This window comes from Microtus ochrogaster, linkage group LG4 (genome assembly GCF_000317375.1).
Source record: "Microtus ochrogaster isolate Prairie Vole_2 linkage group LG4, MicOch1.0, whole genome shotgun sequence".
NCBI lineage: Eukaryota > Metazoa > Chordata > Mammalia > Rodentia > Cricetidae > Microtus > Microtus ochrogaster.
Window position 1 is genome coordinate 22228124 of NC_022030.1, and position 17151 is coordinate 22245274.

General features: G+C 54.5%; 2 protein-coding genes and 1 non-coding gene across 3 annotated transcripts in view; 2 read left to right on the top strand and 1 right to left on the bottom strand.

Annotated features, from left to right (window-relative positions):
• LOC113457658 (zinc finger protein 420-like) overlaps positions 1-17151 on the bottom strand; it is a 1205902-nt gene that overhangs the window by 1012890 nt on the left and 175861 nt on the right. The window lies entirely within an intron of this gene.
• Lrfn3 (leucine rich repeat and fibronectin type III domain containing 3) lies at positions 7-7866 on the top strand. The gene is made up of 3 exons (XM_005361254.2): positions 7-1093; positions 2172-3602; positions 7252-7866. The coding sequence occupies exons 2-3, from the start codon at positions 2188-2190 to the stop codon at positions 7715-7717; spliced, it is 1881 nt and encodes a 626-aa protein (XP_005361311.1). The 5' UTR covers positions 7-1093; positions 2172-2187; the 3' UTR covers positions 7718-7866.
• Positions 6380-6566, top strand: LOC113457688. Its single transcript, XR_003378198.1, has one exon. It is a non-coding gene; the product is annotated as a U2 spliceosomal RNA (small nuclear RNA).

A 17151-nucleotide genomic window follows, 5' to 3' on the forward strand; every position in this document is an offset into this window, starting at 1 on the left:
CCCCGGCCCCGGCGGGGGAGGGGTCTCTGAGCGCGGCCCCTCCCCCCTGCGCCCCCGCCTGCGTTGCGGTGCCCGGGTCCCCGCGTGGCCCTGTCTGTCTGTCCGTCTGTCCGCGCCCAGGCCTCGCCCCACCCCAGCCCTAGAGCTGCCCGACTACCCCCCTACCCGCCGCAGCAGACCCCTTTTTTCTGGGTCAGTTCCCTCCTCAGGCCACGAATCCAGCGGCGCCGCTGCTGTCCCAGACCCTGGGCCGGCACCCCGACATCGGGGGCGCTTGCAGCCGGCGATCGGATCCAGAGATTCTGAAACCCCCAAGCGTGGGACCCTGATTTGGGATCAGCACCCTGAGATCCTACCATGGAACCTTAAGATCTGGACCTTGAACCTCAATATCTGGGGCTGGAATCCCGACATCCGTCCCTGGGACCCCAAGATTTGGAAACTGAATCCCATGGTTTTGAAATATGGATCTCAAGATTTGGAGCTGGGACCCCAAGATTTGGCATCTAAGCCCCCAAATTTGGAGCTGAACTCTGAATTGTCTGGCTGATACCTTGACATCTGGGAGCAAATTCCCAAATCTATACCTGGGACCCCACTATTTTAGGAACTAAACCCTGGGATTTAGGCCTTCAATTCCGAGATCTAAACCATGGAATTCCGAGGGGGCTGAAGCCCTTGCTGCAGACCTGAGTGCTGAAATCTGGGACTAGAGACCTCCAAGTCTTGACTCAGCACCCTAATATCTGAACAGGATCCCAATATCGGATTCCAGAGTGGACTTGGGACTCAGACCCTAAACTTCCCCATCTGGCTGTTGGGCATCTCGAGCCTGGCACTGAGAACGCCTGACCCTAAACAACCGCTGGGGCCTTGGTCTCGAAAACTGGACCCTCGAGGCCCAATTCTAATGGCGCGGGACCCCAAGCTTCAAGTTTGGAGACTCCATAACCACGGATTTGAGCTGAGACGCGATGGTTTCTCCACAGAGGCCCTGGAGAGAGAGGCTTAGTCAGATGCCCCCTTCCGAGTTCTGACCTCTCACCCCCTTGGAGCCTGAGGACTCTGCTCCCTGGGGTGGCTTCCAGCTCAGGTAAGGCCTTTGAGGGGCATCCAGGGTGGGAAGGGACTTGGGGCAGGGGTGGAGTTGCTTGGGCTACAGGTGGAAGTAGGTGAGGGCTAGGTGCCCTGTGGCATTTTTAGGGGTTTTCCTTGGGAAAAGTCTGTCCCATGAGTGTGTCTCCAACACTCTGGACACATGGCCAGCTCTGTCCCTCTCTGACCTCCTTGGTTCAGATCTCTGATGCCACCACCCTCTGGCTTCTCACCGGCTGACCATCCGGCATCCTCTGGCCCACACCTGCCCTCTGGTCCCCCTCCTCCAGCTCTCTGCTTAGCTTGGACACACCTGCCCGCAGCTTCTCATTGACATGTCTGTCACCGTTTGTCTCTCTGGCCCCCTGGCTTTCTCACCCTTTGCCCACCCGTGGCTCCTAGGCTGGGTCTGTGGCCATCACTAACCATATCTGACTCTTCTCCCGGCTACCCTTTCCTTCTCTCCTGTCAACGTCTTCTGTCCCTCTTCCACCGTCTCTTCTCTCTCCCCTAACTCCTGGTCTACCCACATCTGGCCATCTCTAACCATTTGCACCTTGGCTGACTTTCTTCCCTTTTACAACCTCTCTCCAAATCCGTTTCTCTGGCCAGTTATCCTGGACTCTACTGATTCGGCTGTATCTGCCCTTTCTCCTCTCTCTGGTTATCTTACTGGCTTTTGACCGGGTCAAAACCATCTTGTCTGCCTTTGTCCAGCCCTAGATGGACCGCCTCTGACCAGCTTCCCTGCTTGCTCACCTCTCCTCTTTGGTCACACCTCTTCTGATGAGCCTTGCCACCCGCCCACCTCTTCTCTGTGGCTTACCTTCTCTCCACCTTGCCCAACTGTTCTATTCTCTGCCCACCTGTGCCCATGTCTAACCAGCTTCCTGACCATCGCTGCTCATGCTTGACTCTCAGTGCCTTCGTGACACATCTCTGACCCATCCTTTCTCTGATGTCCCTAACTCTCCAAACATGTTAGGACCATCTCTCCTGGTTTTAGAGCACCCCATCCCCTCTCCAGCTCCCCCTCCAGCCCCAACCAGCCCTACTACCTCCCTTCTTTTCCACAGGCCACCCCTACCCGCGATGGCCGTCCTCCCACTGCTCCTCTGCCTGCTACCGCTGGCCCCTGCCTCATCTCCACCCCAGCCGGCCACATCCAGCCCTTGTCCCCGCCGCTGCCGCTGCCAGACCCAGTCGCTGCCCCTAAGTGTGTTGTGCCCAGGGGCGGGCCTCCTGTTCGTGCCACCCTCACTGGATCGCCGTGCAGCAGAGCTGCGCCTGGCAGACAACTTCATCGCGGCCGTGCGTCGCCGTGACCTGGCCAACATGACGGGCCTGCTGCATCTGAGCCTGTCTAGAAACACCATCCGCCACGTGGCGGCTGGCGCCTTCGCCGACCTGCGTGCCCTGCGTGCCCTGCACCTAGATGGCAATAGACTGACCTCGCTGGGCGAGGGTCAGCTGCGTGGCCTGGTCAACTTGCGCCACCTCATCTTGAGCAACAACCAGCTGGCGGCCCTGGCAGCTGGAGCCCTGGACGACTGTGCTGAGACCCTGGAGGACCTCGACCTCTCTTATAATAACCTTGAGCAGCTGCCCTGGGAGGCTTTGGGTCGTCTGGGCAATGTGAACACGTTGGGCCTTGACCACAACCTGCTGGCTTCAGTGCCTGCTGGAGCCTTTTCCCGCCTGCACAAGCTGGCGCGGCTGGACATGACCTCCAATCGCCTGACTACCATCCCACCTGACCCGCTCTTCTCCCGTTTGCCACTACTTGCCCGGCCCCGAGGCTCACCAGCCTCTGCCCTGGTGCTAGCCTTTGGGGGAAACCCCCTCCATTGCAACTGCGAGCTGGTGTGGCTGCGACGCCTGGCTCGGGAGGATGACCTTGAGGCCTGCGCCTCTCCTCCTGCTCTGGGGGGCCGCTACTTCTGGGCTGTGGGTGAGGAGGAGTTTGTGTGTGAGCCGCCAGTGGTGACCCACCGCTCGCCGCCCCTGGCAGTGCCTGCTGGTCGGCCAGCTGCCCTGCGATGTCGGGCGGTAGGGGACCCAGAGCCACGAGTGCGTTGGGTGTCACCCCAGGGTCGACTACTGGGCAACTCCAGCCGTGCTCGTGCCTTCCCTAACGGGACTCTGGAGTTACTGGTCACTGAGCCAGGAGACGGTGGCATCTTCACTTGCATTGCAGCCAATGCCGCTGGTGAGGCCACTGCTGCTGTTGAGCTGACCGTGGGTCCCCCTCCACCTCCCCAGCTAGCCAATAGCACCAGCTGTGACCCCCCGCGGGACGGGGATCCTGATACCCTCACCCCGCCCTCTGCTGCCTCAGCTTCCGCCAAAGTGGCGGACACCGTGGCCCCTACGGAACGTGGCGTCCAAGTGACTGAGCACGGGGCCACGGCTGCTCTTGTCCAGTGGCCAGACCAGAGGCCCGTCCCAGGCATCCGCATGTACCAGATCCAATACAACAGCTCTGCGGACGACATCCTTGTCTACAGGTGCAGGGGCCTGGCGTGGGGGCGTGGGGGGTCATGCGCTGTGAGTCCATCAGGAACACCACGTAGTGAGCCATGACAGAGAAACAGTGCGGCAGGATGCAAAGGGAATCAGAAAGTGAAGGCAAACAAAATCAGGCAGCAGGGATAACCAGAGCCGGGCAGAAAGGGCGAGAGGAATAGGACAGATGTGGAGAAGGGAAGCGAGACAGAATTGACCAGACAGCAGGCTGACGCTCTCAATCAATGTCAATAATTAAAAAAAAATAGGGCTGCAGAGGTAGAAAGAAAGAAGGCACTGAAAACAAAATAAAAAGCGAAGACAGCAAAATAAGGCAGCGAGGGAAAAAAATCCGGCCTGAAGAATGAAACGTTAATGGCTGATGGGGGTTCGAGTGTAGCTCAGATAGAGCGCTTGCATGCGGCCCTGAGGTCTCGGCCCAGCACTGAAAAAAGAAAAAGTTAATGAGGTTGTGGGAGGAATGGGAGGCTAAAAACAAATTTTAGCAGGAAGTTTGGTTTTTCAAGGGAGGCTACCACAGGGGAAATGCGATCAGCAAGAGCTTGGGGCGGGATTGTGACAAATCCAAAGCCAGCCTGGTCTGCATGGCGAGCTTGAAGCTGGCCAGGGATGCCTGGTAAGCAGCGTCTTGGAGAGGGGTGGACGAGAGGAGGAGAGGAGACAAGAGAGGAGGGGCGGGAGCCAGAGGCCAGAATGGCAGATATGTGCAGACGGCTGAGAAAGCAAAGGGGGTAACCAGAGGAAGTGGGGGTAACCAGAGGAATGAGAGCAGAGGGTAAGTGGAAAATTGGGGGTAGGAGGTTAAACAGAGGCAAGGCCTGGGTGCCTGCAGTGTGTGAGCCCTGTGTGTCAGAGTTCTTGTAACAGTAACATCCTAATTTTTGGTTTGCTAAATCAAATCTAAGCTAGGTCAGATGTGTCAGTGCATGCCTGTCTGTCTTATCAGCTCTCAAGAGATTGAGGCAGGAGGATAGCATGTTCAAGGGCATTATATAGTGAGACCTCGTCTCAAAAACCAAACAAGCAAAAGCCTTGCTATGTGAGTAGACATCCCCTTTCTGAGGGCTTCTGTCTGTCTTCCGCAACTGCAAACACAAAGCCTGAAGTTTACACACTCCAAAAGGCCAGTCGCTATAGCGTCTGTCCCCAAGCCAGAGAGCACTTGGTCCATCTGCTATGACCACTGTGGATGGCAGTGGTGGTGGCTGACAGTCCTCACCAGAGACTGACCGTGTGTGGGCAGCTGTGGATGCCTCTCTGTCCTTGATGGACTCTGGGTCAGGCGTACAGACAGCCCCAAACTGACTGTAAGAACTGGCCCTTCCCAGGGCTGGTTAGCATCGTGCACACCCATTGCCTGGATCCCTCCCCTCTCCTGGCCATACTTCAAGATCTCATCTTCTCAATCTTACTTCCCACTCACTCTCTTTCTGTCTCAATCTTCCTCTCCCCCTCCCTCCCTCCCCTCTTCCTCTCTCTCTCCTCTCTCTCTCTCTTTCTCTCTCTCTTGATCTCATGTAGCCCTGGCACTGAACTCACAACCCTCCTGCCTTCACCTCCCAACTGACTGTTGCCACACACATGGCTTCTCCACTCTTTTTTTGAGACAATATTCAGGAGATGACATGGAGGGTCAGCCACCTTGCCTGATGGGCAGTGGATCAGTCTAGAGAGAGCCACCCTGTCACAGGTCATGGGCAGTGGGTCAGTCTAGAGACAGCCACCCTGTCACAGGTCATGGGCAGTGGGTCAGTCTAGAGACAGCCACCCTGTCACAGGTCATGGGCAGTGGGTCAGTCTAGAGACAGCCACCCTGTCACAGGTCATGGGCGGTGGGTCAGTCTAGAGACAGCCACCCTTCACAGGTCATGGTGGAGTTCCTTTTCTAAAGCTAGCCCAGTCCATCAGGGCACATAGACAAAAAGGAATGGTAGAATTGGGTGGGAAGGACAGAAAACGTGAGAGCAGACGTGAGAGCAGACGTGGTTGGTGGTTCGTTCACACCTTAATCTCAGCCTCAGAGGGGCTGAGGCAAGGGCACTGAGAGTTCAGGTTAGCCTGGGAGCTACATAGCAAAGCTTGACTTGGCACTCACACCACACACACACATGCACATGTGCACACATACACACAGAGACATTCATATACACACATGCATACAGACGTGCATACATACACTCAGACATGCCTATGCACACAGAGACTTGCATATACACACATGCGCATAGAAATGCACGCATAACACACAGAGACATGCACACAGACATGCATGCATACACACACATGCTCAGACAAGTGCCACACACACAAAGGTAAAGCTAAATAGAAACCAGGAAACCAAGATAAAAGAGAATGCAGAGATGGACCTAGAAAGAAATAAAGCAATCGGCAGAAAAGGGAATCTGGGATGGCGACTCTCTCGGGCTCCCTGGAAAACTATAGAGATGATGGTAGTCATAAGAAGGCAATGGGGCTAGGGGGAAATTCATTGGCAAGCTAGAAGGAAATGAGGCAACAGGGGTGCAGGGGAACCAAGTGGTTAGGATAGGGGTTCAGCTGCACACCAGGGAAACGTAAAGCAGCTGGACAAGGGGAATTAACAGCTGGAAAGAAATCAGGCAGCCAGGTATGGGGCGCATGTCTGTCACTCCAGCACTCAGAGTTGGAGGGAGGAGCACAAGGAGTTCAGGGCTAGCCTTGGCTACATGTCAAGCCTCAGCTAAGCTGTGAGAGACCCTGTCTTGAAACAAACAAGCAATTTGCTTCCGAGCCTTTTGGATAAGCCAGTGCAGTGTCTGCTCTTACCGGGCTAATATCTGATACGTCCTCTATGCAAGAACGATATATTAAACGGGTTTTGGAGCCAGGAGATGGAGTAGCAGCTTACTGTGTCCGCTCCACACACTGACATGGTGTTACCACACTCCAGGAATGCTGCACCCCCTCGAGGGTCTAAAACAAACAAAAGGTAAACAGGGAACAGAAGGAAATCGGGAGAGAATCTGGAGGAAAGATGTCTGGGAGGCTAGTAAAAAAAAGGGGGTGCTGGTCAGGTGTAGCATTAAAATGGTTCTAGTTCCAACACTCTGGAGACTGAGGCAGAATTTTCACAAGATATGAGCCCGCCTTGGCTACATAGCAAGATTCTGGGAGATGGGTAAGGGGTAGAAACTAGGGCTAAAGGGAGGTGGTGAAGCGGAGAGATGTCTGGCCTTGGGTGGGAGAAAACTTTGCTTGTGAGACAGGGCTTGGCAGATGAGGCTGGGAAACTGGGTGCTCACAGGGCTGAGGGCTTGAGAGATGGTAGGGGCTCCTGAAAAAGAACAGTTAGGGGGAGAATCTCTGAGAGGAATGGAAGATCTCAGGCGGCATAGAAATATGGTATGGGATCCACAGTGAGCAAAATAGGGAGCTTGGGTGCTGAGGGAAGAGTTCCAGTGAACTGGCTAGCCCACTAGACAGGTATGTTGTCAGCTGAGCAGAAGAAACCGGGGTGCTCGCTAGAGGGAAGTACGGTGAAATGGGGCAGCAGGACCGCGGGGAACTTAGCTGGAGGGAGGTAGGGTGAGGGCTGGGAGAGCGTGGGTACTGGACATCCATGTCCTGACACCACCTGTTGTCCTCTCGTAGGATGATCCCCGCGGACAGTCGCTCGTTCCTGTTGACCGACCTGGCATCAGGCCGCACCTATGATCTGTGTGTGCTCGCCGTCTATGAGGACAGTGCCACCGGGTTGACCGCTACACGGCCAGTGGGCTGCGCTCGGTTCTCCACAGAGCCGGCACTGCGACCGTGCGCTGCACCCCACGCACCCTTCCTGGGCGGCACCATGATCATCGCACTGGGAGGCGTCATTGTGGCTTCAGTTCTGGTCTTCATCTTCGTGTTGCTTCTACGCTACAAGGTGCACGGTGGCCAGCCGCCCGGCAAGGCCAAGGCTGCAGCACCTGTCAGCAGTGTTTGCTCCCAGACCAACGGAGCCCTCGGCCCAGTGCCCAGTGCACCTGCCCCTGAGCCTGCTGCACCCAGGGCCCATACTGTGGTCCAACTGGACTGTGAGCCCTGGGGGCCCAGCCACGAACCTGCGGGACCCTAGCCGGGGGGCCCACCACTGTGGCTCCTCTGGCCCCGGGATAGCAGGATTCAGACACCTCTCGGGACCTGGCCTCAGACTCACCAAATTCTTCACCGTTTTTAAAACTGATGGGGAGGGTTCGGGGGCACTGGGGCACAACAAGAAAGTCCTATTTTTCTAAGCTTGGGCTGTGCCCTTGCCCTTGTCTCTGTCTGTGGCGACTGAGGGCATGGGGGCGGGGACTGAGGAAAGGCACTTCCTGTAGTTCAGCCGGGGTCTCTGCAGAGGGGGCCAGGATAGTCGTCTGGATTCATCATCCACCCAGGCAACAGATGTTCTGGGGACTGTGGTGCTGTGCCCTGTGGTGGGGGCTCAGGGGCCCAAGCTGCCCTGCCCTCAGCCGTGGGAAACACACCTTCAAAGTGAGCGTGTACCCCGGAAGAGGTGCCTGGCTCAGCCTGGAGTGTGGCTCCGGGAAGGCATCCTGGAGGAGGAGGGATGTGATCTAAGTAGCATATCTGAAGGGGATCCCTGGGCAAAGAGCAGGAGGAAAGGTTCCAGATGGAGGACCTGGCGTCAACAAAGGTTGAGTGTTGCCAGGCATTCGGTTGCCATGGCAGAGGTGAGGTGGGAGGGGTCGGGGCCTTCCCAGTGAGTTGCTCACTGTGTCCTGATAGTGATGGGTAGTCATGGAGGACTCTGTACAGGGGGTACGGTTAGTCTTGGCCTTTAGGAAGATCTTTCTAATGCTACTTGAGGGAGGTGGATCAGAAGCTAGGGCTCGGGTGGTCTGGTTGGGTCAGGACCAACTTGGACCAGGGAACGGCTGGGAGAAAAGAGGAGCAGATGGCCGAGCCATTCAGGAAACACTACATGGACTACAGAGCTCCAAGGCCTTAGAGGAGAAGTTTCCTGCAGGAAACCCCAGGCTCTGGCCAGCAGAAAGCCCTCCAGGCTGCCCAGCAGGACCAGGGGTCAGCGCACAGCTGAGAAGGATGCTGTGGTCAGTGTGGGACTCTGCAGATGTGGGGACTAGTGGGCGGAGCCAGGCATAGAAACCAGGGCTTTGCGGATATAGTGGCTCACACCTATAATCCCTGCACCCAGGGAGCTGAAGCGAGAGAATTGACCACAAGTTCAAAGGCAGACTGAAGCCGCAGCATGAGACCCTGTCGCACACCCCAAAGACACTGGGAGGGGTCCTCAGATTGAACCATTGAGATTGCTGTATTTAAGGAAGAGACAGAAACCTTTGCACAGCTTCGGGCGGAGGGAAAGGTGAAGTATGTCCCAGGCAGCCTTTGGGTTCCAGCAAGAGCAGCCTTGGGCAGTAGGCAAGGCGGGCGCCACATAGTCAGACAGGAGTGAACGTGGACAGGGGGTGGTCCTGTTACACTGGCCTCGCGTCTTTCCTGAGCTGATCCCCACTGGGTCATTGCCCCGGACCCCCTAAACAGTGGTTCTGGAAGTGTATAGGGTCAGACACGGGGCCTGGAAAAGGCCAGGCCTCATTAGATATCCAAGAATAGGGTCAAACCAAGGATAGCATCTCCCAAGCGAGTAGCTTCTCAGATGGCAGGTCCAGGTGGGGACATGGAGGGGACGTGGTGTCAGTCATTCATCTGGGGTAAGGTGATATGAGGCACAGGGCGAAGACAGCCCAAGACTAAGCTGGGAATCTCGTGGTTTGCTGCAAAGAATGTTCTGGTGAGATAGACGCCATTTTCATGGCGGGACTTGAGACCTTGACAATGCCCACTGTTAGCCACGGAAACATGGCACCCAAGCTGGCTCCCCAGTACTGCAGCATCCGGAAATCCTTTATCATTTTGTTACTCTTGAGTGACTAAGATCATGTGAGGTTATCGGCCAAAGTGAGGGCATAGGTGTTGGGCAATGCTTGCCAACAGGTGAGAGGGCTGGCTCAGTGCCAGCTGGAAATACCCGTTCTCACCTGGAGGGGGAGCCAGAGTGTACCGTTCCTAAACCTTCCTGATTGCTGGACCGCGACAGATTCCGGTACAAGTGCTCCCCTTGCCTGGGCACCATTTGCGACCGACGTAAATGTCAAACAGGGTTGAGTGTGAAGCCGGGTGTACACGTGGGAGAGACGGAACTGTGAAGCTTAGGACTTGACTGCAGCTGAGCCCCGAAGGTCACTCCAGCAGGAGACAGTTAGCAAGGAGAGGGAACAGCATCCCATGCACGTGAAACAGCATATTAGGGGTGCTTGTGAGAAAAGGGGAGCATGGGAAGCAGAGATGAAATGGGTGGAGAAGGGACTTGGCAAAATATCAAGGCAGGAAGCAGGGGATAAAACCCCCATGAGTCCATGGGAAGACGGTGGGTTTTCTTCTAAGCGGCAGGAGGTTTTCTTTTGTTTCTTTGAGACAGGGTCTCATAACGTTAGCCCAGGTTTGAACTCATTGTGTAGCTCAGACTCCTTGACTTCATCCACAGTCCTCCTGCCTCAGCCTTCTGAGTGCTGCGATTACAAGCTTGCACCATCACACCTGGCCACTGGAGGATTTTGAGCTAAGACAGTAGTCTTCCGAGATCTCAAGGAAGCTCCTGTGGGAGACCCTGGGTGTGGAGGGACAAAGGGAGCAGGCTAACTGGGGAGGAAGATGCTGCAACAGTCCTGGCAGAAGGCTGGCCTAGGCCGGGCTGAACCTGGGGTGAGATGGAAGGTGTCAGCAGCTCTCCCTTCCCTACTCAGAAGAGACTAGCAACTGACCCAGAACAGAGGGAAACCATAGAAACTAGGGGAAGAGGGGGCAGACCCAGGTCTCCAGTCCCAGGATCCACCCCACAGGTAGGACAGCTGATTTGTCTGTAATATAGGAAGAAGGGAGCTTCACCAAGTCCCAGTGCAAGGCAGCCAGTAGGTAGAGGCCAAAAAAACTGAGGCTGATCAGATGGAATCAGGCCCAGTAAACAGGGCTAGAATGGAGGCACATACCAGTGCAAGCCTCCTTCAAGTGTGGCAGCATGACAGTGGGAGGTGGTATCTGGGGCAGGCAGGTCTCCCTGGAACTTCACAGGGCACTCAGACCACCCCTCAGCCCAGGGCAAAAGCACCATCATTGAGGATTTAAAGTTAAGTGATTCTGTGCATCCTTGCCAGCAGAAGCCACCAACTTCCTGAGGTCAGGGAGTATGGCATCTACTGCCCATTGCCCCCCTGATCAAAACAAGTGCTCGGCACAGTCTGGGGACCAAACCCAGGCTGCTGAGTCACCGTCTCCCGGTGACTGCGGTCTTGATCTCGTACTCTTCCCCAGCAGTATGCTGCCACGCCTCGCCACAGATCTCGGGGTGTCCACAGTAGGAAAGATCCATGGTCCCCTAGAAGACCTCCTGGGGGTCAAGCCCTCTCCATGGACTCCTAGGTGGGAGAACCTGATGGGATTGGAGGACTCCCCAAAGAGAGCAAGTCTCCTCTGGGTAGTGGGATCCAGTTGTCCTTCCTGAGGTTTCTTAGCAAAGTCTGGGCCTCACATGCATAGAGGGGTGTCAGTGCTTGGCATTGTCTTGGTCTTGGTGGGATTAGAATGTTGGGAACGTGGTGACCGATAGCCCAGATCCCTACCCTTTCAGGGTCCCAGTTCTTATAGAACAAGTAGATACAAGTGGTGGCCAGGGTAGTCTGGGCTGAGAAGGTACAGGCAGGAAGGATGGCGGCCTGTTTCATTTTCTGTGTTCTAAGCAGGGTCTCGTGGAAGCCAGAGTGCCATGGAACTCCTGATCCTGATTCTTTGCGTCTTCCTCTCAAGTGGTAGACTTTTCGGCACCACCACACCCTGATGGTAGTCCCTGGGGAACTTGAGAGCCTACGGGGACTCCTAACAGAGACTGATGGGAGCTCCAAGTGCCGAAGACAAGACCCTATGGCACTGTGACCTGTGGGGTGGCCCACACACTTACAATGGTTTAATGTCCTGCTGTTACTGTCTTTCTTTCTCTCTCTCTCTCTTTCTCCTTCCTTCCTCCCTCTCCTCCTTCCCTTCCTTCCTTTCTTTTTTTTTCTTTCTCTTTTTTAAGACAAGGTCTTGTCAGCATAGCCCAAGATGACCTTGAACTTAGTCTTCCTGCCTCAGCTACCTCAAGTGCTGGGATTACAGGCACAACAGCCACCCCAGCTCTCATCTTGAAATTCTTAATACATTTGAAACATGCTCACCACTGGCTTCCTTTTTTTCACCCAGTTCTTCAAGTTGTGTAGCCAGTGCCTCCTGAAGAAGATGTTGGAGGATGGACAGAGTCAGGGCAAAGAGGCTCTCCCAAAAAGACCTACAAGAAAGGAAGAGGGCCAGATGGTGGCGGATGCAGTGCAGGCCTTTGATCCAGCACTCAGGAGACAGAAGCAGGCAGATCTCCAAAATCAAGACCAGCCTGGTCTACAGAGCAAGTTCCAGGACAGCCAGGGTTACTGAAAAACCATGTCTTGAGAGAGAAAAAAGAAAAAGAAAAGAAAGACAAGGTGCATCCGCTTGAAGGACAAGCTGGAGGGAGGTGTAGCTGGAGCAGCAAGTGGGAGCATGGGCGGGGCAGCAGGCGACCTTATCAGCCGCTTGACTGACGGATGCTGCCCGGGCACTGCTGTGCCAAGCAGGGGGCTGAGCAAGGAGGAGTGGCATTCAGTCTATGTCTCAGAAAGCCACCTGACCCCAGTGGGAAGGGAACGGGGGGGGGCACGTGGCCAAGAACAGCGTGTTTGGGAGGGGCGACTCTGCAGCCTGTAAAGGGACCAGAGAGCATCTATGAGCCTGAAGGACCTGGGAAGGTCCCAGCATCAACCCAGAGCTTCATTCTCAATTACAAATGTTCACACTGTGGGCGTGGGGAGGGAACACAGAAAGGCCGCTTACACAATGTCCATACTAAGTACTGGAAAATCTTAGCGCGTAAGAACGCATGGGTACACTGACGGTGGAGAACGCAAAGCTGGCAAGAATTTGAGAACATGAGACTTCAAAGGTTTTTACTCTGGATGTATTCTGGCCCCAAGTTCCTGGAACCCTGGGGCACAGTGCACTCTCCTGAGCCCCATGGGTCCATCAGCAACTGCGAACTTCCACTTCCCTCTAAATGCTGTTTCTGCCCCAAGGCTGGGGATGGACCCCCTCCTTTCTTTCCTGTTCTTCTCAGATACCAAACTCTGAGCCTGTGTCTGGCATCTTAATTCCAGTCCTGGCTTTCCATGATTCCCTGAGCCACTTCCCCTACATAAACCCTAGTGTCTCACATCCAACCTGACTCAGCTTCTAAGCCAACCAGCCCCTCTGCCCAGTTCATGTTCGGGCAACTCCTGAGTATCCATCCACCTCCCCGCTCCCCTTTTCCTACTTCCATTCTGGTCTAATGCTGACTTTAGCCGCCTGGATCCTCTGTAAGCCTCCCTCTGGGATCCTGGTCCAGCAATCCAAAATATTTCTAAAGTTAAATCTGTCTGTTGGATGCATGAAAGCCTCCATGACTCTCAGGTTCCTAGTTCAGAGTCAGAGCCAAACTCCTTGGTTTTGCCAGGTATGGCAACAGAGGCTTATAATCCTAGCATTTGGGAGACTGAGACAGGAGGGTTGCTGGACTTCCATGAGTTCAAAGCCAGCCTGGAATATGTAGCAAGACCCTGCTTCACTTTAGGGCATCTATATCATCTGCCCTTCTCAAGCACCATTTCCAAAATAATGTTCCTTAGAGCTGTGATTCTCAACCTTCCTAATGCTGCAGCCCTTTAACACAGTTCCTCATGCTATGGTGACCTCCCCTCAACTATAAGATTATTTTCATCACTACTTCATAACTGTAATTCTGCTACTGCTATGAATGGTAATGTAAATCTCTGACATGTAGGGTATCCAATATGCGACTTCTATGGAAAGGGTTGGTCAATCACAGAGGGGTCACACCCACAGGTTGAGGACCACTGGCTTGGAAGGAATGCTAGCCACTCCCAGGAAGCCAAGGCCTATCAAGTCTTCCTATTTACCCTCATTTCCCTGCTTTGGAAGGCCAGCAAGGGAATGGTAGAGGAAGCTATGGAGAGAAAACTAGTCCCCTTCCCTTTAATGCTCACTGACAACAGAGGTTCTGGAGGAGAAGAGGGTGTGGGTGCAGACGATTAAGATGTGAGGGAGAAGATGCTGAGGATTCTCCCCAACCCTTCCCTTTCCCTGTCTGGAAAAAGCCAGCCTTGCCCCGCCCTCCTAGGTCTCCCAGCCTTGCCCCGCCCTCCTAGGTCTCCCAGCCTTGCCCCGCCCTCCTAGGTCTCCCAGCCTTGCCCCGCCCTCCCAGGTCTCTGTTGGAGTCCTGAGGGGCTAGGAGAGAGGCAGATGTCATCCCTTGGAGTGCTCAGCTCCCCGGTTCCCAGATCTTCACATCCAGCCATCACTGTGTTTTCTCTTGCTCCTGTAGGCCAGGCCGGGAGACCTCCAGATCTCCTTCCCCTCCTTGAGCCACCACAGCAATCTCCACTCCTTTCCTCAGGACCCAGAAGTCCTAGCCAGAAGCTTTTTCCTCCTCGGTGGCTATGGACCTGCTCCTCCTATCCAGAATGTTCTTTGGGTGTCAGCTTCCACACCTTGCCCCTTTCAAGCCACTTCTCCATAATCCCAGGCCCTTTTCTGGCCCTAAGGTTGCTCAAATAGGCTCCCTCCTGTGCCCTCCCCACCCACTCTCTTCTTCCTTGCTCTCCCTCCCCACACTCCCTCTCTCACCTTCCTCCTCCTCATTGTAATTCCCGTCATTCTTCCTCTCCCTGTGCTGTGTTCATCTCTACCTTTAACTCAGCTCCTCGCACCAAGCCCTCCTCCTTCTCCGGTCCACCATCTGCCTCTAATCCCTCCCCCCACAATTTCACCATGAAGATATACCAGATCAGGCTGGAGCCACCAGGCCTCCACACATGCTGGCTCTCAGGGAGTGTGTACCCAGCTTTCTCCTGGCTCCTGACAGGCAGGAGTCGCAGCCTACCTAGATCCCACGGGGTTCAGCGGTCCCATCCTGTTCCTGGAGTGTGCCCTCAGGGAAGAAGCCACGGGAAGGCCCAGGCATAGCTGTCTTCACATCCTCAAACCTTGATGCTCTGGATTTCCCACAGGCTGGCTGACCCCTTTGTGATGTAGAAAGCAGGTGGTTAGTGGCCTTACAGTCTGCCATGGCTCTATGATCGTGGACTGGCCGCTGTGGAATTTCTCTGGGTAGGACCCTAACCGGTTAGAATAAGGTCTATTTGGGCAGGCTGTGCCAGCGGATGGCGCAAACCGGTTCTGAAAACAGAATAGGGCAGACGACCTAAAGAAAGTAAACCATCTCCCCCAGCTCTGTGAAGTATGTATAGAACAGCTTATTCAGAAGAGGGACCCGAAGCCCACAGAAATTACGTGTACGGTCCAGGTTCACAAGGCTTGAAAGCCACATGAGGATTCAAACCTCCCAATGGCCTCAGCTATTCTTGTCCCCTCCTCTGCGCTCCCGGTTCACTCAGACTCAACAGCTGCCTTTGTGGGTTTCTAGGGCCGCCGCTTAATCACAGCTTTCTTGGAAAACGGGGGCGCTGAGAAACCCGACTTCCGGCTGTGTGTGTGTTGCCACCGCCCAAGGGGCCCCGGATGGTGATGCTAGTTAGTGGCAGCACCGGTGAGCCGGAGCCCGAGGGCTGGTGAGGGATCCTTGTGGGGGCGCCTGCCTGGACCCAGCGCCGCTGCGCCACCTGCTGGGTGCTCCTGGCGATGCCGTGAATGTAGCCCGGGGACTCGCACTCAGAGCTTTCTACCGTGGGTGGCCTCCCCGGGAGCCCAACCACCCTGACAGTATTCCTTCATCTTGAACCCTTCCTTCCAGGACCAACAGGTGCAGAACACAGACGACCTACCAAGTTCCCACGACATGCCACTCATCCCGTGGCGCTATTGGATGGCCATCACTGCCAGCAAGCAAGACACCAGGCTTGTGACCATATGTACCAACAATTGCTGCTCAGGGTTCACAGGGGCCACTAGGGCCTGGAGAAGTGAGCAGACCTGTCGAGGATCAGGCCGCCCCCGAGACTGTTTTTTAAAATTCAAGTCATGTACCTGGTCCACTCAATATCCTCCAATGCAATCGCCCCACCTGCCAGCAACAGCAGAGCCCTGGCAGTGATTTATAAGGCCTTCCATGAGAGACTGGAGGTGTGTAGCTCACTCCTTTGGCAGAGTCTTGCCAAGGATGTAAAAAGCCCTGTATTTGATTCCCAGTATTTGCCTACAGTCCCAGCACCCCGGAAGTGGAGGCAGGAGTATCAAGCAGTCCGTAGCGGTATACGAGGGAGGCATAAAACCCTGTCTCAAAATTAAGTAAGTAAATTTTAAAATTAAGGCAGATGAAATGACTCAGCGTTAAAGCACCCGTTGCTAAGCCTGACAACCTGAGTTCGATTCCCCAGGACCCGCAGAGCATGAGCGAATGGGCTACTACAAGTTGTCTTCCAATGGGCCAGTCCACAAGCTCTGAACCACCTTTCTGGCGACGGTGATGGTATTGGTCGTGTGTGCACACCTTGATACTGCTCAGACTTACAAATTGGCCAGGCTTTATGGGTTAAATGGTAAGTGCTTTTATATACAATGTATGCACATTGTGTAATATACTCCTCACAGTCACCCTAGAGGCAAGTCTTTTTATTATCCCAATTTCATGGAGAAGCCTATTGAAGGTCGAAGGCGTTAAATCACTGACTAGGGCCATACTCAGAGCGGGTGGCAGCTTGTACCCAAAATTCACCAGGGTTCTTGGAAAGGAGCCCCTGTCCAAGCAGAGTGGAGCTGTGCGCAGACTCAGTGAGTTCGGGCGCTGGCCGTGGTACTGAATAGAATCGCCCAAGCTTCTACGTTAGAGATTTTCAGATACCTGTTGCACGATTGATAACAGCTCAGAGACAGATATTGGGGTACAGCTTGGAGACCAGAATAGCAAAGCAACCATCCACTGGCTCTTACCTCAGCCCCAAAATGGCGATCCTGTCTCCAGGAATCTCAGGATGAGAAAAGGAGAAGTGCGTTTGGAGAGAGTCTGGTGTTTCTCAACATTATCATTATAATTTCATATTTAACACCATCTGACTTGGAACTTGGTATGTGGCCTTAAACTCACAGGGAGACTCCTGCCTCTTTCTCCCAAATTCTGGGATGAAAGTATCATCATCACCATCACCATCATCATCATCACCATCATCATCATCATCATCACCACCATCATTATCATCATCATCATCACCATCATTACCACCATCACCATCATTACCACCATCACCATCATCACTATCATCATCACCATCACTATCATCACCATCATCATCATCATCACCACCACCACCATCATTATCACCACCACCACCATCATCACCACCACCACCACCATCATCATCACCATCATCACCATCACCACCATCACCATCACCACCACCACCATCA

Bases quoted from the DNA above. Each gene is read 5' to 3' on its own strand.
- Lrfn3 (XM_005361254.2), top strand. From the start codon at position 2,188: ATGGCCGTCCTCCCACTGCTCCTCTGCCTGCTACCGCTGGCCCCTGCC. The intron at 3,603-7,251 runs GTGCAGGGGCCT...GTCCTCTCGTAG, and splicing joins GACGACATCCTTGTCTACAG to GATGATCCCCGCGGACAGTC.